This window comes from Oreochromis aureus, linkage group 23, assembly GCF_013358895.1.
Source record: "Oreochromis aureus strain Israel breed Guangdong linkage group 23, ZZ_aureus, whole genome shotgun sequence".
Lineage (NCBI taxonomy): Eukaryota > Metazoa > Chordata > Actinopteri > Cichliformes > Cichlidae > Oreochromis > Oreochromis aureus.
Window position 1 is genome coordinate 6769179 of NC_052963.1, and position 26258 is coordinate 6795436.

At 40.9% G+C, this 26258-nt stretch overlaps 2 protein-coding genes across 13 annotated transcripts in view; one reads left to right on the forward strand and one right to left on the reverse strand.

Moving 5' to 3' along the window:
• The window catches only part of LOC116334382 (R3H domain-containing protein 1-like), a 51033-nt gene extending 37789 nt beyond the window's left edge, over positions 1–13244 (reverse strand). For 4 of the 7 annotated variants that reach the window (XR_005610267.1, XM_039606911.1, XM_031757790.2 and 1 more), the window contains exons 1-2: positions 12853–12983; positions 3910–4069 (exon numbers count right to left, since the gene is read on the reverse strand). The gene's annotated coding sequence lies outside the window, so the exon portion shown is untranslated. Of the gene's footprint in view, positions 1–3909; positions 4070–8422; positions 8537–12852; positions 12985–13228 lie in introns of those variants that run through there. The other 3 variants (XM_039606909.1, XM_039606910.1, XM_039606908.1) reach the window with 3 other exon arrangements.
• Positions 12628–26258, forward strand: part of zranb3 (zinc finger, RAN-binding domain containing 3) — a 116071-nt gene continuing 102440 nt past the window's right edge. For 4 of the 6 annotated variants that reach the window (XM_039606902.1, XM_031757795.2, XM_039606905.1 and 1 more), the window contains exons 1-2: positions 13248–13310; positions 14899–15097. In XM_039606902.1, the coding sequence (XP_039462836.1) occupies positions 14952–15097 (146 nt within the window). In that variant the 5' untranslated portion in view covers positions 13248–13310; positions 14899–14951. Of the gene's footprint in view, positions 12750–13247; positions 13311–14898; positions 15098–26258 lie in introns of those variants that run through there. The other 2 variants (XM_039606903.1, XM_039606904.1) reach the window with 2 other exon arrangements.

Consider the following 26258-nt stretch of genomic DNA (forward strand, 5'->3'; position numbering starts at 1 on the left):
TGATTAATGTAAAAGACTGGATAAAAGGGCCAAAGAAAGTCTACGGTGACAAAGGTCTACGCAGTAGCAGGCAGGCGGTTGGTGGCACCAACACAGTCTGTGGTCATCAGTCATTACTTTTTCTTTACGCTGTCTCGCAGCTCTGCAGCTGTTCAGCCCGAGACAATAGGCATGAGTGGACGAGATGCAGCAGGCGTACAGCTTAGCGCTGTAAGAAAACACATTAATATTATAGTGTTTTAGTTTGAAGGGGCTGCTTTAGAATATCAGCAAACACACTTTCTAGTTCCCACATAAAGATGTTTATTTAGGATTAAACATAATACGGTGTGATTTACATTTTATATTATATTTTATAAAAGGGATTTTATTCACATATTTTTGTATTATTTTATGTTCCAAAGAAGAAGGTTATAATTAAATCTCTGATTGTAGTTATGCACAAAACAGGAACACTCCCATCGTGGTTACAGCTGCAAAAGTTGGTAGGTTAACGCAGAGCACATGTTTACAGTCTAATATGGTGTGAAGTAGAGTAAAAAGCAGGCCTTTCAAAATAAAATGGCTCTTCGTGGTTGCTGATCCCAGAGCACAAGTTGCCTTGGACCTATGGCCCACTGCAGGACGCATCTGTGTAATACCACGACCTCCCCGTGTTTTAAGTCATGGTGCGAGTTCATTTTGCTGATATGCCTTAATTGTGCAGCTTGGTCCCACGCAGTGTGTAACATACACAGACGCACACTCACAAGAAGGGAGGGCAGACATCTGGTACATGAGAGCTATGATTAATAGGTTAATTAGAAATGGGCTCATTGAATTCACGTTGCACATCAAAAACTGGAAGCACACATGACAGCACTTACTCTGTGCTTGAGCGTGTATGTGACTGGCTGTGTGTGCGTTCCGGCCTTCAACCTATTTGCCCGCAGTGATCAGAGCCATTTTCCTATCTGATCACTGAGCAGCAAAGCGGCTGCCTGAGACTTGATTGTTTATATCCATCCCAAAAGAGCTGAGGCAGCAAGAGGGAGCTGCTCTCTTTAAAAACGTGGCATCCAATTCCTTCGTGTCAAAGTAATTGACTTTTACAGCGGCCCACAGCCCAGGCGGATATACCGCTCGCCCAGCGGTTTGCATGGCTAAGAGTTTTGCTAAAAATCTAGCCGGGCACTGCAGAATCAGATTTTGAATTTCTATGACCTGTCAGAGGTTTGACAAAAGCAATGCCGGCTGCTGCTTTACATTATTTTCACATTCTGAAGGAAAACAGCTTAATACTCCAGAGTGCTGCACATGGCTTTGAATATTTAGCGTCTGTTGCTGACATTTTGATGAGTGAAGTCTCTTGAGTCGCTCTGTTGAAGATTCGCAATATTGGACAGATATTTTTGAGCGCTGGGCTTGTGATGGATAGCCATTTTGTCCCTCACCGAATCACTCATTCTTCCAAACACATTTTATCATGGGACTGGAGTGTTAGACTAAATTTGGCTTCAGACTTTGATGCATTTGAATTTCACCGTCTCGTCTCTCACGGCTGAGGTAATTGCACAGTGTGCCTGTTTAGAATCCCCCATGCTTAGACTGCATAAGTAATACAGATCATCATTTGGTCCTTAGTGTTACATTAAAGAATTCAGGGAGTAGCAAATTGGTCTCTTTATGAGTTGGAGCGAAAACAGACATCAACATTTTTATTTTTTTTAATGTGTAGTTCAATATAAACATCACAATTTAAAAAAATAAAGGATTAAAAAATACAGTATGAATTTTTTTTAATACAAACTTTAATTAATTTGGCAAAGTCTTCATGTATCATGTATTCTTCAACGATGCTAGAAACTCTATACAGTTACCCAGGAAAGTACTCGATACTTAACACTTTAGCCAAAAATTGTGTTTTACCCTGTTAAATTAACACCATCTATTACAACATTACAGACCGGCAGAACTGACAACGTTAGCTGCGTAGCACCAATATTTACGCTTCGTTTTTATTATTAGCCACAAGCTATTTGCGAAATGATAACTGGCAAAAGGCTAATGTGGCTATTAGGCTTTTAGGTAATTATTAATTGTTAAATGGATAATGTTAATGTGTGTTAACGTGAATGACCATCTAATCTGATAGTAGTTTTTAGAATCCAAAGGTTTTTTTTTTTTAAACAACCCTAGTTTTACATACAAAGGACTACAAGTTGTAAATGCTATGTGCATTATTAATATCAAATTCAAACTGAGCAAAAAAGAAAGGGGTTTTAAAGATTTTCAGAGGTATACATTTGTAACCTTCCAGTCCTGACGTTGTGTTCAGTTTTCACTTTGGCTGAAAAGTTTAAAAAGAAGAAGAAATCTCTTTTTTATATATTCCACAAATCTGCAGCAGATTGGAGGTTAAAATCCAGCTCCAAATGAACTGCAGTATATCCCAGAATGTCCATCTAATGTTGTTCATGTCTGCATTGCTCTGTAGTTACAGCTCCAAAATACCAGTTGGCAGCAAGCTTCAAGCTTCTTTGGGTATTTTAAACAACCCTAACCAAGTTGAGATCAGATCTCAGTATTTGATCTAGTAAGTGTTAAAGATCATAAGTTTAACTAACTGCATCAACACAAAAACAGAAGACTTTGGAAGTCATTGAATTTAGATGGACACTGGTAGAGCAATGAAAAAATGTCTTGAAACAAATCAATAAGTCATGTTTAAGTTGATTTGCATGTTGGCACAACATACTGCTACACTGTGATGCATAGTTACAAATCAGAAGCAGGACACTTAGTTCTTCTGCACAGATTGAACACATCAATGGAAATGATTTGGGTTTGCAGCTGATCGATTGGAGCATCATTAGAACACCTGTTGTACTTGATCGTAAATGTTTTCTACATTTTTACCTTCCTCAGAGGAGTGTAAATTTGAAATGTCTTATCTGAAGCATGTCTTGTTTTGGGGGGGGTTTAAACAATGACTGACTTCTGTTCGTTCAGTTTAAAACCAAAAGCTTTTCTGACTAAAAATCAATAACACAGATTTTAAAAAGACTTAAGTATAGAATCACTTAAAATAGATTTAATATACATTTTTGTGAAATGGGGATAAGGTCAGGGTATAACAGATGGATCGTGTCATAACACGAGGTAAATACACAGGTAAGTGATGAATGATTATTGATATGACAGACTGTAGCAGTATAGTTCTGTGCAGTGTTAGAAATTTACATTTTTATGCTAAACCGGTCAGTGAAATACACACTCTATTAAACCTGGATATATATATGAACACACAGGCTGTTTTTATAACTACAGCATAGCTATAGAATATGTAACAACATCCATATATTTACTCTGTCGGTGTGACGTGATGAAATACTCCAAGACTTTATTCTCATCGAGTGACATTTCATTGATCTTGTGGTTTATTATTCCCCGTGAAATTCCACCAAACTACTGTGTCAATGTTCATTTTCATTCATAATATCAGAAATGATAGTGAGATATTTACTAAGATAGTAACGTTGTCCATGCTGCCCAAGTTAAGTGTATTTCATCCATCTATAGATGTTTTAAATTTGTGTGCATGAAGTACCCTAGAAGAAACTCATATTTGATTTAAGTTTTTATAATAATAAAAAGAAATATGGAAAAGAGTCAAGACAATTATATAGATACATTTGGAGTGATGACAACTGCACACATTCGTAAAACAAATACATGAAACAAATACGCAAACTTTGTGTTCCTGACTGTTTTAGTTACAGTATCTTGTTATCTTGTTATCGCCTTCTGATTGGACAGTAGCGTCACATGACAGCGAATGAGTGGAAACAGTGTATCGAGCAAATTTTATGGAAATTTACTTACTATTCTGGTTACATAGTAAAAAAAAAAAAAAAAAAAAAAACCTACTTCTTGTGTAGCCAGTGGTGGTTGTGGCAAAGGAGGATGTGGCTGGTGAAGTCGATGAGGCTGAGCCTACCGATGCCATCCGAGACTTCTTTGCCCATGTCTGCTTCAGCTGCTCTGAACAGTGAGCGGGGCCTCCGACACCCTCATGACCCCTGCTGACCTGCAACCGAGAGAGGGACGGGGTTAGTGCTGCGGCATTAGAGCGAGCGAGGTCGGAGGTTAGGAGCAACGCTGTCACCGAGGTCACGTGGACTGACAGCAGTCAGGACGTCAGCAACTCTGAAATATATTGTGTTCCATGGCCGAAAAAAAACAACAACAACAACAAAAAAAAAAAACGGTGGAAGTGTGGCGAGTGTGTATTTCTGGGCCTATGCGTGCGTGTGCCCCATAAATAATGGATGAGCACAGCGACTGGGAGTGCGGCGGAGGCAACAGGAGAAGGCACCCCTGCCAACCTCGTAAAAACCAAGCATTAGGAATTCAGAGAGCAGCAGGGGAAGATAGCATTTCTCAGCTCAGAAATCCTCTGCCATTTGGTGCCACATACATTTCAAATCGTCTAATGTACAATCTCTATTTTCCAGCAAATTCCTTTCTAGCTGAACCACGGGGTGAACCCGGCTGGGCAGACATCTGAAAACAACAACAACAACACAGCTGTGAAATATCGACACAATACTGGAGAAGAAAAATTGAGAATTCCAGCTGTATTACCGAATCGGTGTTTTTCCATGCACACTGCTGCCCTATTCGCTATGTTCCTTTTTTTTTTTTTTTATTGTGAAAATATGACCTTATCAGCTCACTTTGCAGGTGCAACTGCCAAATGAAGTTGCTAAACATCAGGTTACGCTTGACGCCAATTACCATTTACATTTCAAATCAATATTCTAGTTATATTTGTTTGATTATTTGATGTTTAAAATGTCAGAAAAATGTCAGAAAAGCAGCCATATTTCTTAAAGTTCAAGGTTATGCATTTTAAATTTTTTTTGGTCAGTTGGCTGATAACACCATAAAATCACTTTGCAAGAAAAGAACAGTTGCCCATTTATTTCCCATCAAACGGCTAACTGATTAATCACATCCTCAGACCACATGCTGGACATTCTCCTACAGCTGAACCACTCCGAAGCTTCTCCCACATATCCGTCACATTGCTCTTGGCCTCTCCCAACTCCTCTAATCTGTTGCTAAGTAAGTGGGCGAGATGCCACGCTGACTCTGGTACCCAACGGTGCCAAGGTGTGGCTCTCTCTGTGCCAGCCAAAAAATAAAATAAAAGGCCGAGTGCAATCTCAGCTCAATTTCTATTCTTCCTTCTCATGACATCTCTGCCTGGAGCCAGACGCACAGACTGAGATGATGGTGTGTTGCTTTTGTTTGAAACTGCACCACGGAGCCACCTACGCTGCCTAGAATATTTCCACACACTGACTTAAACAGGAACTGCTTAGTGTCATTTCCACTGCATTCCACATTGTTCCATTCGGAGAGTCTGAATTTTGTAGTCATGTAGCCAAAATCACCTCTGCACCCACAATCACCTGAATCATCTTTCCTTCTTGTTCTGCGCTGCACTTATCCCCTCCCGCCCCGCTTTTATCTCTTTCTAAATGTGCTCTGCACTTTTTACACGCCTGTCCGTGTGTGACGGGAGTATCATCTTGGTGCCGCGGCTCGAGATTTCGCCCCCGAGTTCAAAGCAGAAGTGGTGTTGATTGGAACCATTGCAGATAGTGGCAGCCAAATATCTGGAATTAAAAAATTAAAAAAAAAAAAAAAAAAAAATGGGAGCCTGCTCCTGCAGCTATCTCACTCTCTCACTCTCTCTCACACACACACACAGTGTAAAAGTTGCTCTGACAGCAGTGCAGATGAGTCTGGCCGTGCGCGCCCCAGGCTTTATGACCAGAGCTGCTGAGTGAACGGTGCAGACGTGGATTAGCCGGCTGGCTTCAGGACTTCACACTCAGCCTCTGTGTGTGTGCAGTAAACACCGTATGCTGGCGCAAACAATGCACAACCAAAAGATGCTTTGACAGACACAGACAGGGGAACATCCCCATTTGATAGGTGCTCAACAGCTTATAATACGCCCTAGCACTGCACAACACACACACATACACGCACAGAGCAGTGGACTTGTCGAGCTCCTCCGCCTGCCTGTGTGTCCTCCAGTATTGTGCTGGAGCTGACAGGGAGTGGTTCATTGGCATTACAGTCACCGCAGAGCACAGGAACCTTAAAGAGGCTGCCCGAGGCATCGTTCAGTGTCACACCACCCCTTCGCACCACCTTAATCGCGACGTTTGACGGCATATCGGCGACCTCGTGCATGCACGCACATGCGCATGCACACACACACCAAATATACCCACCTGTGCACAGCACAAATTGAGGAATGCATTACATTAATCATGAGCCTCATATCCACACATGCAAACATTTTCTGTGTTCTTGTAGCAAATTAACTCTTGAGGAACCCACAGCAGGGTCATGAGGGTGGCCATCAACTGAGCCGAGTTAATCACACAGCGGGCTCTTGATGGGCTCCTCTCGCCGACAATTATGCTCGATGGCGAGCTAATGAGAAATTTCTCAATCACTGTGAAGCGCATGAGAGCCTGCTGGTGATGGAGAGCAAACGCACTCCAGTCTACTTATTTTATTTATGCCTTTATCCACACACACACACACACACACACACACACACACACACACACACACACACACACACACACACACACACACACACAGCTCTCGCAGCCTCTCTGTTTTTTGCAAAGGCTGACCTTTCCTTCCCACACCTCCGCTGTGCTGTGTTCTGCTCTCTGTGGATCAGGGCTCTTGTCTCGCCTATAAACCACCTCAACTGAAGGTGAAGGACCCTCATTCCCTCCCTCTATCTGCTACTCTATCCCCCGGCTCTATTCTCGGTAGAGAACGGGGGAGGAAGAAGGGGCGGAACACAGCGAGCTATCACCTTCAGAAGCTTCAAAGAACATCTACCAGTGATTTCTCAGCATTTCAAAAACAATAATTTATTAATTTTTTTAAACAACATTTTTTTTAAAAAAAAAAAAAGAAAAGGAGCAAGTAGCGTCTTCAGGCATTCTGCCGCATTGAAAAATAAGTTAATCACTGCTGAAGAGCTTTTGCAAATATTGCACACACAGAAAAAAACCCAACGGAGATGTAAAACGGTAACCAGAGCTCTATTCAGATAGTTATAAAGATACCGCGCCGTCACCTGCTTGCTGTCCAAATAAAAATGACCATCTATGTTTAGCAGATTTCTTCCTACTTTGCAGGGGGATGCCAAAATTTCCCTTTGTTGTGCCAACTTAAACACACACAAGCGCACATAAAAAACATTTAAAGTATGACATGCATCCTGTCTAATAAAACCAGGCATCAAATAAACAGTTAATTAGGCTACTAATGCTGGCTCACATTCATGGCGCTACAATAAAATTGATTTTGCTGTTTTGCTTAACTGAGTAACTAATCTCCCATTTTCTACCCATTTCTGCTAATTGCAAAGCAAAGAGAAGCACTGACAGGGGAGCTATATAATTGGACGGCAGAACGATCAGGGTAAAACCGATGAAATTACATCACTTTCATAACACTGCTCGCCTTGATTTTGGGACGACTGAGGCTGTGTCAGTTTAAGGAAGTGCTCGTAATAGCCGAGAGTGAATTAACAGAAATAAACAAACAGGCACAAATGAGACTCTAATTGCGCTGCTCGCTCTGCCTCCAGGTCGCAAAAGGCAGCACGGCGCAGCAGAGGTGCAGCCAGCCAGCATTAATAAATTAAATCCACAGTGGAACATGGAGGTAATCCATTACCCTATCCCATAGGAGAGCTTCCAGGGAATATCAATCTAAGCAATTAGTACTAGAAACAGTAAACACAGAAAACTAACATGCAAGCCTGGCAGTTTTAATCTATGGAGCCTTATGAGACAAGAAGCACTCAAAAAGTCTGTGAGAGTCATTAAAAGTCAATTTGCAAGACAACACCTGCAGAACAAACACAGGAAAACGAGGGAGACAAGAGGACAACGGTTGGCTAAAAGAAAAAACAGTGCGGAGCGAAGCCTCTTATTGGCTGATCTCTGCTAATTATCCTCGTAATGAAAAGCAGAAGCGGAGCTGAGCAAATCAGCCAGGAGATTTGGAAATGCTCGAGCTTCAGCGAGTAACACGCCGCTGACGGCACAGCGCAGCTCGTGTTGTGCTTAGTTTGACAAGCCAAAGGAAGAAAGACCCCACACTTGCTTACTGACTGGATGCCTTGCAATGACAGAAGAGAGGCAGAAAAAGCTGATGCAGGAGACATTTTTAAAACAGCAGAACAAAAGGCAACATACAATAGAGGAAAATCAACCTTACTCAAAAATTACATGAAGAAAATGTTCAAAAAGCACAGGACCAGAACAAGTAATACTAACTGTACCTAAGTCGTGTCTGCTCACTGTCAAAGTGCTGCAGGACGTACCTGCCTGGCAGCTCTGTTCTCCATCCTTTCTGCTATGCGACCGCTTAGTTTCCATTGTACAGGAGGCACAATTTGCTGGAGAGGAGGCTGGAGTCGCCTCCCAGCTCGCTCCTCGGCAGCTGCCTGCTGCCTCCTGTACGCTCGCTCCACTGAGTGAGGGTGGAAGACAGGGAGCGGAGAGTGTAAAGGGAGAGGACGAGGGGTGTGGGTGTCAGAGAGAGAGAGAGAGAGTGAGTGAGAGAAAGAGAGAGAGAGAGAGAGAAAGAGAGGGGGGGGGCAGGGAGGAAGGGAGAGAGCTGTGCGAGCACAAGTCTACCTGCCACAACCCATCAAGCCAGCCAGCCTTGGAGACAGCGCCAAATCAACAGCTGGCCCCTGTGTGATGTCAGAGCCTCAACAACCAGTCACGGCGGCCGAGGCCAGCCGGCGCTACAGAGCGGACTGAACCAAAGTCACCAGCTAAATGGGGCTCTTCATTAGCTGCTTTAGGATAGAGGCGGGGGAAGGAGGATGATGAGGAGGAAAAAGGGCAGCTAGGGACATGGGATAGATGGAAGGAGACCGAGAGGAAGAGGAGAAAAACAGGAGGGCGGGAGATAGAGAAAACACAAAGAAAGGTGCTCAGAGGAAAGAGAAAGGAGAGCGGCGGCAAACAGGGGAGGAGGAGAAGATAAGGGACAGGAGCGACGGTTCTGCAGCCAGCTAGGTGCTCAAAGAGCAGGTGGAGAGACGATGGGGAGGCGCTGGCCGCTGAGAGGCCGAGCTGTTCACTGGGCTACCTTCCCATTCAAGCTGGCACCCTGCTTTTCGCACGAAAAAAAAAAAAAAAAAAAAAAAAAATCAAGGCTACAGCTAATCCCACTGACTCAGAGATAGACAACACCTGAAATACCTCCTGTTACTGCAACTGAAAGGAAATGTGCCGCAATAAGACATTTTGTTTAAAAAACAACAACAACATAATAAATGCATAATTGGTGCATTAGAGGTTCACTGATTGTCCCGTTCTGGGTATACTGATTTTTTTTTCAGTTCATATATTTTGGTTTTGGATTCATCTTCATCTTCATATAAAAAAAATAACAAAACAAATGATGTTTTTGAAAACCTTCGTCATTTCTATTTTTTGTTTGTTTGTTTGTTTAATGTCACCAGCAGAGAATAGATGATGTACGGTGTAAAAAGAAAAAGGGAAAAGTACTCGGCAGCAAAGCAAAAAAAAAAAAAAAAAAAAAAAAAAAAAAAAAAAAGTGTATTTCTGTGCCAATACCGATGTATTAACATGACAATACAGCCTATAACCAATATTTTTTATTGCTTGTTGTTGGAATGTATTGCACGCTCTATGTGTGGGGAAACAAAGATTTTTGTGTAAACTAGGTCTAGTAACTGACCTGTTTAAAGAGCTCTTCGTCTCATCACACAAGTTGTTATCACTTTACCAGTGCAAAATTAATACTGTACAGTGTAACAGGAGAGTTAGATAGCAGAGATGAAGCAATGTGAAACTGAGAGCTGATACGATGTTTAGACAAACAATTTGTCCAATTTTTTGTGTGTTTTTTAAACCTGCCCAAAATAGAGGTGACACATCAGTAGCTGGTATCAGTCAAAAGGATACCGATATTCAGGCAACATTAGAGATGCAACATTTTAAGCAAAAATGTAACTCCATATTCATCAAAGAAGCCTGCCCCCACCAATCACAAACTGCTTTCAAAGGACGGCACATAATTGTGGCACACTTGTGACTTGCTAGCTTTACCTGAGGGGTATACTATGAAGTAAGTTTATAGTACGCCCAGCCAGGTTTCCTTTGTGTTAGCTGGCTTGACAAAACCGAAAACCCCTGTGAGAGATAACTGTTATCAAACAGTGGTTATCAAATTTCTTTTAATAAACCGGGCTCTTTGCTTTAGGGTCTGTGACATAAAAAGGGACGATTCACGCCTCACATGACTATTCTTTGGCACAAAATAATCCCTGCGAGTGCCACCTACTCCAGTTAGGGATGTTATATAACAGTGAAATAGTGATAAAAATCTACAAAACCATAAATCTTTGGATCTACAACATAAGAGTTGTGAAGGTAGAATGCCGGCTGTGCATGATTACAAAATCGCCCTTAAGAGCTTCCATTTTGAGCCTGCCTTTCATAACTTATGAGGGGTTAACAGGAAAAACAATTAGGGCCTCCTCCATCTGCCTTGTTTATTTTATTAAGTAAAGACTGTTCTTCTGTCCTCTGTACATGCAAAGAAGATGGGATGCTGATAGCTGCATGGTGAATATAATCTACTTCATGAGACACTTTCATCACTAAGTGACTGACAGGCTGTCAAAGACACGGGAAGTCACAAACAGGTCCTATGTGCAGCTGAAGTCTAGACTGCCATAATGTGATTGTTTTTGTCCTTTCAGTCACTCAGACTTTTAGGAGCAAACACAGTGGGCGGAAAAGTTCCTGCTGTCACTTAGCAACCAACAGCAGGCTGCGACAAACGATCCGATCCAATCCTGCCTCATAATTGTACCATTCGTTATGCCAGGTCTCTGAAGAATTTATTATTGTGCTTTCTTAATCCCATGAAAAGGTCACCAATTGAACAAACAATTTATGGATCGAGGGGATGAATTATTTAATGGCTCAAGCCAAATATTATAGGAATGAGAGATTTTTTTTGACCTTCCCCTGGAAGGCGATGAATTATTTAGTCATCGGGGCCACATCTTTGGTGAAAGCTATTACACGGCAACCTCAATATCGGATAATGTCATCAGCTCCGAATATGGCCCAAACCTGTGTAATGAATGGTCAACAGAGCAGCGGGCTGCTGTGGCCTGAGCAGCCGGCGGGTGAAACTGTTTTGGCAAACAATTATTAGCATTTATTTTAAGCCTCTGAGGGGAACACAGGCAGTCATAAGAGAGAATCTGAGCGGTGATCTTAATATGTGCACTCACCTAGCTGGTAAAACGTCTTAAATCTACCGCTCTAGCACAGCAAAAACCAAACGAAAGATCTCCAAATCAATTATGGTAATAATTTAGCATAATGCCATGTTAACATGATACAATATGGAGCACGTTGCTGCACAGCACAACATCTCCACTCTGTGAAACAGCAGCCGCAGGGACTGAACCAGCATCCACTCTCCGCCCACCAGGCTCCACTGGTACTGTAATGAAAATGATACTATCATGACGCTCAGCCTCATTGGTGGCAACTTGGAGGCTTTTATGGCCATTTCTGTCTCTTTAAATCAATGAACCGATAACTGTGTGCATCTGAATTATTATGGTTATAGCTTACTTATTAAGCAACTACCAAACTGGGTTATTGGATGTCTGATTGGGTGGCCTTTTACAAGTTCAAATCAGGATCTACTGTCCTCTTACAAAAATAATAGAGCTTTACTAAACTGCTTTACTTCAGTGCGTTCATTCATTATCATTAGCCATATTCAGACTTCTGAATGAATTTAAATCAAGAGTTACACTACCAAATTACATGAATGAACTTCTATTTGAATAAAAATCCTACCTTTTTAGATCCTCTTTATTAGACTCTATGGTATCTCTAGCTAAACCGCTCAAACATAGTATAATTCATTAATAATAACGAGAGTTGTTTTTCTCTGCTCCCAGCCTATAAACCAAGACACTACAGCCCGAGTCAAAGCACAGAGGAAGGTTGGAAGAATCAATTCAAAACAAACGCATTTACTCTGCTAATTGATTACTCTGATTTAATCAGATTCAGCCAAACAATCAGTTTTGCAACATCGACTTTGTCACACCGAGCTCCATTACAAATCTGGTAATTTAATGTTACCTTTGTATCGGCAAACCTACAAACCCCAGACAGAATGAAACATTTTGCTCTGGTAAAAAATTTATGGGACTAAAATTCGGCCAACGAAATATCCATCCAAGCAGTTCAACAGTTCAATTAAAGCTTAATTTATTCAACTGGTTAACAGTTAGCGTCAGTCAACTACCCATTGCGGCAGATTACTAGGACAGACACAGTCGAAGCAGGCCTAAAAGTTATTGAATAATACCCCGTAATTTAACAACGGCTGTTTGGTTTTGTGGACGAACGCCGAATTGAAGTGTGTCTGCTTACAGTTCAGATGTGGTTTCTGGTTACGAGGTGTGTGCTTTAGCCGAGGAGCACGGGAGCAAACGGAGCTACATTTGGCGTTGAATCGTCTCGGGGCTAAGCTAACGACTCTTACCTGGCACCGTGACTTGCTAACGCTTGAGAACGGCCAAACACCGGCGACCTGAGCTTTCCCACTCTACCAAAGAGAGGTGCTTACTGGTAACTAGTCCGTGTTGCATGATTACAACTACCCACTTAACATTATTTGTCGCAAACCAGTAAATGCAGGACAGGATACTGCAAATATCTTACGTTGCCTTACCGCTTCGGTTTACAATCGGTGAACAGGCGCTGTTGTCTCCACCGAGGGTGAAGTAGCTAGTGTTTGTGGCAGAGTGAAGAGGCAGCGTCCAGCAGCAGGCTGACTGCGTCAGCTCCTCACGCTCGACACGCAGGGTGTTGAAAATATGTCACGTTTAGTGGTGGTTGTTGTTGTTGTTTTAATTAACTTGTGCCAGGAATCAGACAAGCAGTTTCTCAGACAGTTTCGTCATTTTTCTTCACACATCCCCAAACAAATATGTGTTTTTCACACCGTCAGTCGAGTTGTGATTTAATTAAATAAGTGCTAGGAAGTTACACGGGATAGTCACCGGTATGTTAGTGTAGCGGATGCCGGTGATATAAACCGAGTGTACCTTGAATTTGCCGCGAAACCATCCTGGCCTTTTAGTTCAGTCTGCTGTTTTATTGCTTCGCGTCATTGCGCACTATCACTAGGTAGGAGAAACTTTACATATATAAAAATCAACCGAAAATACTGTTCATGTATTTATTTAATTCTTCTTTTTTTTGCTAACACTTATGCCATGTGACCAAATTTCTCATTACAGCATAGCAATAAACGGGTGCTTGTGCTAGAAGCATGTGGTTATGTTATGTTATATGTGAACACGGCAAACATAAAAGCTTAATAACAATGTCTAGTTACAGAATAGCTTGGAAGCAGCAGAACAGCGAGGAGTGTAACTAATGTAGCTGGTGCTTTTATTTCTATAGGCAGTTTCACAACTTCCTGTGTCCGCTACTAGCTCTAGCTCACGGTGCTACAGACACGCTTAAGTTTTTAACGATGTTAGCGCTGTGTGCGAATGCTGCGTTTTGGTGCCGATACGATACCAAGTAAATACTTGGCCAATATTGCTGTTACCTATACTTATACCTTTAACCTATAAAGGCAGCTCATGTAGGGGAGAGCAGTATGTCATGATTTATGAGCTGAATCATCCTCAATTTGCCAAATTCTGAACACATTTTAATAACCACTCCAGGATTATGATTTTCACTTTCCACAATAGTAACAGTTAACACAGTAATGTATTGAAAGTGGGGTTTTGGAGACCTAGAATGTTAATATGTCTCTAAAGCACATTGGTTGTTGTTTAAATGTGCTATAGGCTGTAAAAAAAATACATGTAACACTTAGAACACAAAAAGGTTAACACATTTTTCATTTATTTATTTATAATTTATTATCATTATTATGATTTATTTAAAACAAATTCAGTGGGCTACATACTGGATTGGAGGATAGAAACAAAGTATCGATCCGATTGTGCTAGTATTGATCAAATACTGAAACCAGCATTGGTATTGAAGATATCAGTACTTGGATGGATCTGCATACCTCTACATGGAGTGTTTGGCTGTTACTTTGGCAGGCCTCAGCCCCTAACTTGTCTTTTTGTTTGATAGGTCTTCCAGGCCTGTTTCCAGAGTATTCTTTCTTTCTTTTTTAATATTTGCACAAAAAAATCTGAATATTTGGCCCAAAATACCCTCATGGTATGAAATGAAAAGTTTGTTCACTTTTTATTTGCACACTCAGTTGCACAGTGGTCATTCCTTTCATGTGATACCAACCAGTTACATACCAATAGACATGAATGATAGACTTTCCTTCTGCTCTTAAGCACAGGTAGTGCCAACTTTCTGTCCTTAGTAATTCTTCTTAGCCACAGTCATAGTTTTGTTGGGTCGCTGGTGTGCCTGTCTCGGTGGCTGTGATTACATGTGGCAGCAGACACTTCCTGGACTGACCCGAATGATGAGGCAACACAGAGGAGGTGTTGTTGTGTTGTGACTGGAGGTGGCTGAGACAGGCAACTTTTACTATCACCGTGCTTCATCATCCAGCATTTAATAATGATATTCCTGTCAATGCTACCAAGACTGCAGGGGAAAGTTACTCACCATTACTACAAAATCAGCAGTCAGAGTGCTAAACTAAATCTGTTGTGTAATAGATGCTAATCCATGTACATTTTGGTTTAACAATTATTTTTGTTTTGTTTTTTTTGTCCTCCAGATTCAAATTGGAGCCGACTGAGCAAGTACTGAGAAACTGATGAGGACTTGCTAATGGAAATGGATGATAATGGCCTACAGGCCTCTTGCTGTGATACAAGATGGTCGGAGCAACTGTCAGGCCTTCCTCACAAGCTCCTGCAGCGCCTGATGCCTTTCCAAAGGGAGGGAGTGGAGTTTGCTTTATCTAGGAACGGACGGTGAGTGGTGACACCCCCGGCAACAGTCCAGTCATTTTAAAATGAAATGTGCAGGTCGCTTTACATCTTGCAAATCAATAATAGCTACTAAAGATAGTTGTCAATGAATATAGACCTACAGAGAACAGAGGAGTACCGCTCTGTTTTCGACATTACACTCCGCCTCTGCAAGTATTGATTTGATTTCTGTGAAGATGTTTTCAAGTCAAATGTGTTGTGTAAGCATATAGGAGGAGACTAGCTGCACTTTAAAGGGGACAGTGGTCGACGGTAGTTGTCTGCTTCGGAGGTCAAACATGCTAGTTCTCTTGGATTTTAATGCACTGAATCTACACCGATTAGCTGATTTTCTTTTTCTTTTTTTTCGTTATAACCATAAACTGTACACTATGTCTAGTGCCTGGTCAGTTCATGTGATATTCTTTCAGCTTTCTTCATTATGTAACAATTTCAAAATTCATAAAATGTTCTTTTTAGACAAGACTGACTGTTACAAAGGACAGCACAGTTACTCCTCCTCAGTGCACAAAAATAAACTGTAATGTTTTTATTTAGTGCCCAGCCTGCTAGGCCAAGCCGATTTATTGTGTCTACTTGGAATGCTGCAACACAGATAAGCATCAATTTCATTAATTATCCAGAATATTTTGACATGTAGATGTGCTGGTTTTATCCCTCAGCTACAGGTCTTTGGATGCCTCCACAGCCAGACCTATTTTATCAATTAACTCTGTTGAGCACCAGCAGAAGAAGTGTCAAGCGTATATGCATGAGTTCTATGACTCACACGGCTATTTTCAACTGCATGTTGCGAAAGAAAAATGTTGCTTGTGTGATATTTTTATATGCTTCAAACTAAACAAAGAACAACATGTACTGAGGTGTAGGTAGAGCAGGTCATCTATCTCTCTGTCTCTATCTCATTGGAAGGTTCATGGTTTGAACTCTGGCTGCTACAGTCTGCATGCCACAGTATCGTTGGGCAAGACACTGAACCCCTAATTGCTCCCCGGTGTTGTAATAAAAGCACTTAGGAATGTGTGAATGTGAGTGAATGGGTGCTACCAAACCAGTCCATTACCAAATAGTTGCAATCCAAGCCTGGTTTCATCAAACTTGGATGAAAAGGTTGGCCACCTGGAAATTAGCATCTACTCCCATTTGATCCATTTTTACCCAAACTGAGATGTGAAAATGTTATTCCTGTTTTTTTTTTGTTGTTGTTTGTTTTTTTTCCGCTGCTTGTCATACTTCAAACTTCTGGTCTTTAAGCTGCATCCACACTTGAAGTGATTCACAGTGAGCTGCTGACCTGAGGCTGCTGGATGTAAATATCATTCTGCAGCTAAGGGCAAAATAACTGCTGATAATGCGAAGGGAGCAATTTCCTGGCAAGCAAGTGAAACAGCTACCAATGAGGAATACTATTGAATGACATATGACCTGGTATTAAGTACTTTAGAGGGTTTACTTTGGCAAAAAAGAGACAGCTATGGTCAATCTTGAGATTGCTGGTAATTTACATGATTCTGTGTTGGCTTTCAAAGCATCACACATTATTGAACCTAAACATTTTTACCTTCTTAACAGTGGATTTCCATGAACTTTGGGATTTATTTTGAATGCAAACCAAGTAATGCAAACTGAAGGCACAGGGCCATCCGGTCGAGCGCTAAAACCAGGACTTGGGGGCGTTTTTTGACAGTGAAGTTGTCTCTTAAGAAACCTGCACATGAAGGTCCCAACATGGTAGCCCGTAGATGCTATGCAGAGCTTTACTGACCCACGTGTTGTGGCTATGTACTGTCACCTTGGGGCAATGTGAAAAATACATGGAATAAACTGTGATGCGGGCTACTTGTGTTTGTATTGGTTTTGTTGTTGGGTCCTAAAGCTTGTCCCCTTGACCACCTAGAAGACAGAAGTCATACAAAGACCTTCTTTACAGTAGTCTTAAAACATGTAGTCATGGGCAGGGTGTGCAAGGCTGACTTTTACTTTCTGTAGATAAACCACGCTGACTGCTGTTATTGTGGCTCAGTCTGAACTACACAGTGATTGAATCTGTGCTTTTAGTGTGGGGCAAAAGAGCGCCTCAGTAAAGGAGAGAAGTGGGGTGGATTTACAACAACGCACAAAACAAGAAAACACATCATTGCTAAATAACTAAAGAATAATAATTGTTTTTAATCTTAGTTTCATTTTGTTTTATTCATTACTCGAATCCAAACTGGTGACGGAAAATAAAATTTGATTTATTGCTCAGACCTCAGCAGTGGGATTATAAGAACAACAATAACAACAATGTACAGCGTGTGCAGTTATACCTGTGCACTTCCCCAAGGCCAAGGCAGCAGTTAAGAAATGGTGTGTTTTACTGCTTATGAGTTCAACTTATCATTTGTAAAAAGGCACAAACAGAAGTTTTATTTGGCCTCTTTAAAGAGACCTTGTAGAGTTTCTGGGCATGTGTAGGGCTGCGGAGTAATCTTTTTAAGAGTGTGAAATCGGTGGGTCTCCGTTTTTGTCAATATGCGATGTGCTTGCACACACAGGAAGAAAATGTGGTGCTCCTGTGATGGTATGGCTTATGTATATGCAAGATCTGGCTTTAAGGATAGTCCGTGGTCTTGGCATTAAATTTAAATACGCTTCCCCTGAATATCCATAAATCCTGCAAGGTAATGCTAATCAAGTGCATAAACTTGATTATCTTTCCCACAACATTCAGTCTGTGATGCTGTGCTGGAAGATAAGCTCCTAGCACTTCAAAGGTTCTGTTTGTCACTGATGCTTTGATTTTTCACTTCCTGATGATGATGGGGATGATGATGGGGATGTTCATTTGAGCATACAGAGAAGCTCTGCTGTATAACACATCTTCCACTATACCATCAGTGTGTGATTTAGTCAAATAGGATGGTATCTTTGCACCGATAATTTCCCTAATGGAGTTTTAAAGTAGACAGTTCAGCTCCACTTTAGTGCAATGAGAATGGAGATTTCTTACCACGCTACAAAATGTGAAAAGTATGTCAAGAAGAATAAATCCAGATGTTCAGAAGACTGTAAGACTGTAGCTATGAAAACGGGTATCCACAAAAAGCTTCTGAGTTGCCCCCAACTGTTTGTATGTGCGGAGCATTAACTGTAGGAACCGACCAGGACTTGCCCGTTTCCTCCTCCCTGACCAGTCGATATACATGTGGGTTCTCGGGAAGGTCAGCGCAGGAGGAGCCAATCTGAGGGGCTCTGCTTTGATGCAGCGCGGCCATATTGATTCAGGAACACTGGGAGGCAGTGCTTTGTTACACGTTGGGTCAGGAGTCAATTGGCTCTCACTGCACCGTGCGGACAGCTACCTCAGTCAATTGGCATCAGTGTGACAGGAAGAGCAGCGCAGGCACCGTTTCTCTCTGGAGACTAGCACAAATGGTATTAGCACAAGAGACTACAGGTAGCGGGAGGTTTGAAATCAGACAGAAGTTGATATTTTCTTTTGTGATTAAGATAATTTTAATTACTTAACACATATAACAGGCATGTCAGGTTTGGTGTGGTGGTAATAAATATTAAGCAAAAAACATATTAATATAAAATTGGCAAATCTACTTTTGAGTCTTTGAGTAATCATTTTAAACAATAAAATTGGAACGCTAACTCCATTTAGATTCTGTTTGTGTCTACACTTTTTTCACATGACTGTTATGCATGCAAAGAAAGGAGGCGTTAACACTTTTTTAAATTAATTATTAAGAAATACTGAAAAAAAACCCTGTATTTGATTGGCTGGCAACCTTGCATAATTATTTGTATCATATTTTCACACTAAACTCAGATGAGAAAATATCAACTGTTGTATATAGAAAATCCTAACTTGAAACACAGATTGGAGCTGATGTAGGATGAACTCTCCATATTAGGACAGAGCTGCAGGTATTTGCCAAAGTCTGATAATATCAATTGATTATTAAAAGCTTAGCTTCCAGCGATAGTTTTTTTTTGTTTGTTTGTTTTTTTAACAGGGTTTTTTAACAGATGTATTCCAAGCCAGTCAGCACACCACACCGTTTTGGATTTTTTAGAGGAATGAAAGTAATAGCCACAGATTTAACAGACACAGCTGTTGAGCTTTATTCACATAAAGTTAACATGATTTTTTTTCTGTTGTTACGTGTACTTAAAGTTAAAAGCAGAAATAATCAACCAGAAAATCTGTCTGAGCCTTGATGTTCAGTTACTTTAGGTAGTAAGCTACGCTACATGGACAAAAGTGTTCGAACACACCACATTTGTATAAAATCATGCAGCCAGCCACACAGTCTGCCTTTACATACAGTTTTGAAAGCATGCATTACATGTGTAATGTATAGGTGGCCCAGTACCTTTGTCTATTTAGTGTAGTTAGCTGGTTCCTACTGTGTTTTTTAGTTGTTAGTTGTTTTTTTTGGGCTAGCTAATAAAGCTAAGCTAAAGCTTATAAAGCTAATCTAAAACTGTCTTTGTTTGGCTGCTTAGCGTCCATGAATGGACCTTTATTTTACAGATTCTCCATCACTGCATGACACTGGGTCTAACCAAGTGTTTTTCTTTTTTTTTTTTTAAAAAAAGCTAATGAAAATGCTTATTATGCTTTTTTATGATGGCTAGATAGCTGGATGCTTGTTTGTTGTTGTTTTCTTTATTTCTTTTTAAGTGCAGATTATTGCTTTTAGATATTGAGTACATGGAGGAATGCAAATTTCAATGGGCTTGGTCCGTCTTGTTACAGTTCTCATTTATGGACATGCTATATTTGTTACAGTAGACATCAAAAGAGGCTAAGAGGTTGAAAATTTTACCTTGAGAACATAGACAGAGACCATGAGCTAAAATGCAATTGCTATTGGCAGAAACCTTGATCATTCTCTCTGTATTTGAGCCACCCTGCTGTTCTTCATTTCTTCATTCAGTTTCCTTGGAAAGAGACTGAAATGAATACTAATATTCAACTGAATATCACAGTGGAAAAGGCGGAAATAATATTTCTACCTACTAGCATGAATAGACCAGAATGCAATAATGCAGCAGCTGACTTGCTAGATTTTTAGGAAGGGGTATAACAGTTCTGGTAAATGTAGGAAATCACTACCTGAAATGCAACTAGACAAGACAGGCTGACAGACGAAGAATAAATGGCAACCCTTCATTATAAAATACCTCCTGAAATGCACTGAACATCATAGATTGATGTTGGATGTCTAACAGCGTAGGAGGATACGTGGGCGGATTTTTCCTTTAAATCTCATAGTCATTGTCTCTTTTCACATCCAGAGCATCAAGAGTACCGAAGCAAAACATCAAATGTTGTTGCAATTCAAATACTTATGGAGTCGGCTGTATCGGCCTGTGTAGGAGGGTGAGTGAATTTTATGGAGCTAGATGGGGGATAATGTGGGAAAGTTGCGGTACCGTATGACAATAAAAACCCATGAGATGTGGTTGATTGTATTGTTTAGAAAGTTGGGCAGAAGTTTGCCATTTAAGTGCTGACATTTGTATAGACTCGGCTATTTTAAAGAAGCGTACACGTAAAATACTGCTCTGAGTGGGCCTAGCCAGGTAGTGAAAAAAACAACAGCATTAATTTGAGTTAAAGTGCGTCCATTAAGACCTCCTGGTCGCTTCCATTAAGGTGATGAAAGGTGTTGACCGTAGCTTGAAACCGGCCATGTGCTGCAGTCTAACCTGCTCTAATTTGTCCTAAATATTATTGTAAGGAACTGCCTCTGCTTTTATTGAATAAGAAATGCTGTGCTGATGCCAGAGGAGGTCAATGCTGTATTCTTTCTCCCTGTAATGGCCCACATATAGAGTTTTGTTCTCTGAATAAATGTAGGTGTATGAGTTTAAACCATATTTACAGAACCGTAATAACTATCCTAATATAAAGACTGTACACAGAGTGCTTTCATAAAATCATTTGGGCTAATGAGGCTCGATGCTCGATGGATATCATTCATAGCGAGCATTTCTCTGAAACCTTAAACCCCACAACTAAATCAGCAACAGTCAGTGTATTTTATCTTATTTGAATCTACTTATTAAGAGTTTATTTTTTAGAAACTTGACTTAATAACTACACCATTTTTCATCAAACACCTACCTAAACACAACCTCCCATTCAGGCCCTTTCACAGGCTCTGATACTTTCATTTGGATATTTTGTTTAGCACATAGAAATAGTGACTATTGAAAGCAGATTTATACAGTAAGTCTATGCCACACTACGCTGTAACTGCAAAACCTTTCTGCATCATCCTAGAAATGCAACTTTAGTTAGCTCTGACATCGATGTCGTCTGGTGCCATTGTTTCCTCAGCACACCAGGATAAAAATAAATGCTGGTAATGGTGTCGGCCACTTATGTAGGCAGTGTAGTATTCAAATATCTAATCAGCTAGTCACGTGGTAACATGTTGACATGGTAGAGAATTTGAAGTTGAAATTCAAACCCAGCATCAGAATGGGGAAGAAAGGTAATTTAAGTGTCTTTGAACGTAGAATAATAAGAATAAGAATAAGAACAACTTTATTTATCCCGAGGGAAATTCTTTTGTCATGTACATGCTCAAAGCAGCAGGAGAGACAGAGGAACAGATGAAATAGATATAAGATATACAATATATACAATAAGAATAGTGTACAGTAATATACAGTAGGATAGTGCAAGACATAGTATCGGATAACTCTAACAAAGTAATATATATAACTATATCCTGGTGAATAAATAACTTAACTATCAGTGCAGGCGGTTCTAGAAAGTGACAAAGTATTGTGCAATAGAATAAAGGGAGTAGCAGCGTATGATGGGGGGATGAAAACAAATATTCAATAAGTACTCTTGGGTAATATTGCACGGTCTGGGAGGGAACAGAATAACATAGAATGGCAGTTTTTCAGATGATGACATAATGTTTTACTAGGATTTTCCCATACAACCATCTTTAGGGTTTCTGCAGAATGGTCTGAGGGAGAGGAAAAACCCAGTGAGCACCAGTTGCCCAGGTGAAAAAGACTTGTTGATGTCAGGGGTCAGTGTAACCCGGCCACAGGGGGATACAAGCCAGTGTACTCCTAGTGTTGGTCCCAAGCCCAGATAAATGGGGAAAGTTGTGTCAGGAAGGGCATTCGGGGTTAAGGCTTTGCCAAATCAAACATACAGGTGATAAAGAATCAGATCTGTGTATTGGAACAGTCTGGGCCCAGGTTAAAAATAACTGCCTCTACTGCTACTATTGGCTGAAGAGGGGGAAGGTGTGTTAGGAGGCAGCAAGACAGCAGTAGGATAACTCAGGTTGAGTGGTTTGGGGATAAAGTTAGAGATGGTTTTGACATGTGCAGTGAATCCATCCTTTGTTCAAGTCAATTCAATTTTATTTATATAGCGCCAAATCACAACAAAGGTCGCCTCAAGGCACTTCATAGGTACAGAGAAAACCCCAACAATCATATGACCCCCTATGAGGAAGCACTTTGGCGACAGTGGGAAGGAAAAACTCCCTTTTAACAGGAAGAAACCTCCGGCAGAACCAGGCTCAGGGAGGGGCGGCCATCTGCTGCGACCGGTTGGGGTGAAAGAAGGAAAACAGGATGAAAGACATGCTGTGGAAGAGAGACAGAGATTAATAACAGATATGATTCGATGCAGAGAGGTCTATTAACACATACTGAGTGAGAAAGGTGACTGGAAAGGAAAATCTCAATGCATCATGGGAGTCCCCGGCAGCCTACGTCTATTGCAGCATAACTAAGGGAGGATTCAGGGTCACCTGGTCCAGCCCTAACTATATGCTTTAGCAAAAAGGAAAGTTTTAAGCCTAATCTTGAAAGTAGAGATAGTGTCTGTCTCCCGAATCCAAACTGGAAGCTGGTTCCACAGAAGAGGGGCCTGAAAACTGAAGGCTCTGCCTCCCATTCTACTTTTAAATACTGTAGACCAGGGGTAGGCAACCTTTTTGATGGCGAGTGCCATTTAAAATTTCCTCAGAAGTCAGTGTGCCATATGATTGCATTAGCAATAAATTTAATAACGCTCTATATTAACAGTTACACATTATATAGAACCACTTTATAGAATTATATTTGTTCGCAGATGTTGGCAGCTATCAACGAATAGTTATCAGCTATTTTATTCATAACAAGAACTCCATAACAGCAAATGAACTGTACAACAGAAAATACAAATGCTATTTATGGTCTCCTCACAACAATGATAAGAAAAATAAACTGGGCCAATATGGTATGTTTGTTAATACAGAGACACACATGTTAATGTGATCTCTGGTCTCCCACTCAGAGACACAGGTCTCCCAGTGTCCAACATTCAGACAGCTACCTGAGGACACTCATGTGAGAGAAAATCTGCTCACACAGATATGTAGAGCCAAATACTGTCAATAAGGCCTCTGCAATGTTCTGAAGACAGTTAAACTTGTCAGGTAGTGATGTTCAGCAGGTGAAAATGCAAGCTCCATGAACATGCACAGCTGTAGATTCCAGCTGCTTCGATGTCGCATTAACTGTCATTAACTCAGCCAGTTAATGCCAGACAAATCTAGCTGCTCATTAAAGATTTCTGGTTTGATCAGAAAATAAAACATTGGTCCATACACCTGAAAGTCCCAAAATGCATTGTGTCTCGAGTCTATGGATGCATTTGGACTAAAGACCGCCCCCAGATATTAAAGCCATAAAGCCTTTGAATGAAAACAACGCTGTTGTGACAGTGATGTACACTGTCTTGTTGGTAAATGTATGATTTCTATTCATTTTACGTCAGATAAAAACTTTGGTTGTAAGCTTCAGATAATTATTTAATAACAGCCAGACATTTTAAATGAGAATAAGAAAGTATTTCTTTGTGCCCCCTTTCCTGTTAATGCCCTACCTGGCCCCTGGCAAAACTTTGCTAGACCCGCCCCTGCACAGTTACCAGCTGTCAGCTACTTAGAAAAGGATCCTGGTGTTATTTGTCTCTCAGAAACAGTTCATAACTTCCCTTCAACTCATTCATGTCACCTAAAAGGTAAACCTGTTTCTCCATCACCTGTTCAGCTCTGATGATTTAGTAAGGACATCTCCTGGTTTCATCTTCATGTTTCCCTCTCACCAGATAACCAAACCGATACCATGACCAGCAGCTTTTACAGCTGTGGCTCCAGCAAACATCAGCTGATACTAGATATTAATATTAAATACATTCTAACAACAGCTGACCAAGCTTAAACGTGCTGCTGTTGTTTAGTGCGACATCCGGCAGTTTCCTCTTTCTGGCGCAAAGTGAGCGATAAACAAACAAGAGAGAAAAGCTGATCAGCTGATCATTGATCAGTTTCACGATTGAAGTAGCAACAGGAGAGAGAGGGGAGAGAATGAGAGGAGAAGAAGATGCAGCTGTGCAGCAAAGACACAATAACTCCAGCTTTGTGTCTTTTTCCATCCTGGCTGAAGTACGGGACAAACTGTGTTCCTTCTCAGCTCAACACGAAACGCGTAATAATTTCTCTGAATGCGGGGACGATTCCGTTTATGCGGGACGGTTGGCAACTCTACTAACTAACCTTATGAATAAAATAAAGTTCACTATCAATAAAATCATAGTACCCGCCCAGCAGTATATAAATTCCGTCATGCTAGCTAGTAGCAGTATGAGTTATTGTAACTGACTGTAAAAAGTCAGCACAACGAAAATAAACTGCACCTAAACTTGGTTTATATCTGACCCAGATAGACTGCAGGTCATTAACTTCTTACCTGAAGTTCAGTTCACCTGACGCTCCGACCGGCGGCCGCCTCGGGTCTCTCCTCCTCCTGCCTCCCCTTCCCTCATCCACCTGCTGCCTCCATCACTTGTTAATTTTACTGAATCTGTGGAAGCTACGCCATGGCCAACACCAAACAACTGAGTTATTTTTACACACTGACCAGCGTCTGGTCAGTCCACCACCAAAAAAATAAAAATAAAAAAAATAAAATAATCGGGCCACCGAGCAAATGCCCTTATGCCCGATGGCCAGTCCAGCTATGGTCGTGCATGCCATCAGTTACGGCAACCCTAGGCATGCGTGGCACGAGAGCGAGTCACGAGAGCATCTGCTTTGCGAAAATCGGCACTGCCATTTTTGAAACCTGCCAACAAGGGAAATGGCTACACAAAAAAACAACACCGTAGTCCCCAAATCTGAGAGAAAGTCATACACTGAGCAGCAGGTATACCGTCGTTTGGACGTCCTCCTTTGTTGTAGCGTCCGTGCTGCATACAGACCCCACACACATTAGGTGGTACTTGATGTAATGGAAAACAACCACTGTTGGCGTATCCATAATGGCTGCTTCCAGGTGCCACGTCACAAAGCTCAGATCATTTTGAACCGCTTTGTTGAACATGACGATAAGTTCATTGTACTCAAATGGCCTCCACAATTACCAAATCTTAATTCAACAATAGATTTGAAGGAAAGTCCAGACCGCTACTGCTACTAGCAAGGGCAGCTAGTGACAACAAATTTCTTCCTGTTCAAAGGGAGTTTTTCATTCCCACTGTCACCAAATGCTTGCTCATAGTAGGTTGTCTGATAGAGGAGGTTTTCTCTGTATTATTGTAGGGTCTTTATCTTACAGTATAAAGCACCTTGAGGTAGCTGCTGATGTGATTTAGTGTTACATAAGTAAAACTGAATTGAACTGAATAAAAACTTTCAAAGTTTAAAGTAGCGCTGCAGCAGTTTCTTTGTCATTCAGACAGACATGGTGACGCAGCAAAGCAAACATCATTTAAACATCATTTAAACATCACAACCTTTTGTCACCTGAACACCTCCACAGTTCATCATACTTACTTTTGTTTTCTAGTATGGATCAAGCTTTGCATTTTCCATAATACGACGCAGCAATTTATTAATTAGACTGTTTTTTGACACGTCTTAGCAGTAATCTAAAGGGAGTGACTGGGTCCTGTATCTCCCTTTATAAATAAAAAACTAGTTTTCATATTTGCTTCCTAAGGTGCTCTAAATTCCATTTCTTCCTAATAAGGCATGAAATTTGCTATAATTTTTTTTTATCATTATAATAGGATAGATTTTGTTTTGTGAAAGCAGCAGGGGATGCATTTCATTAA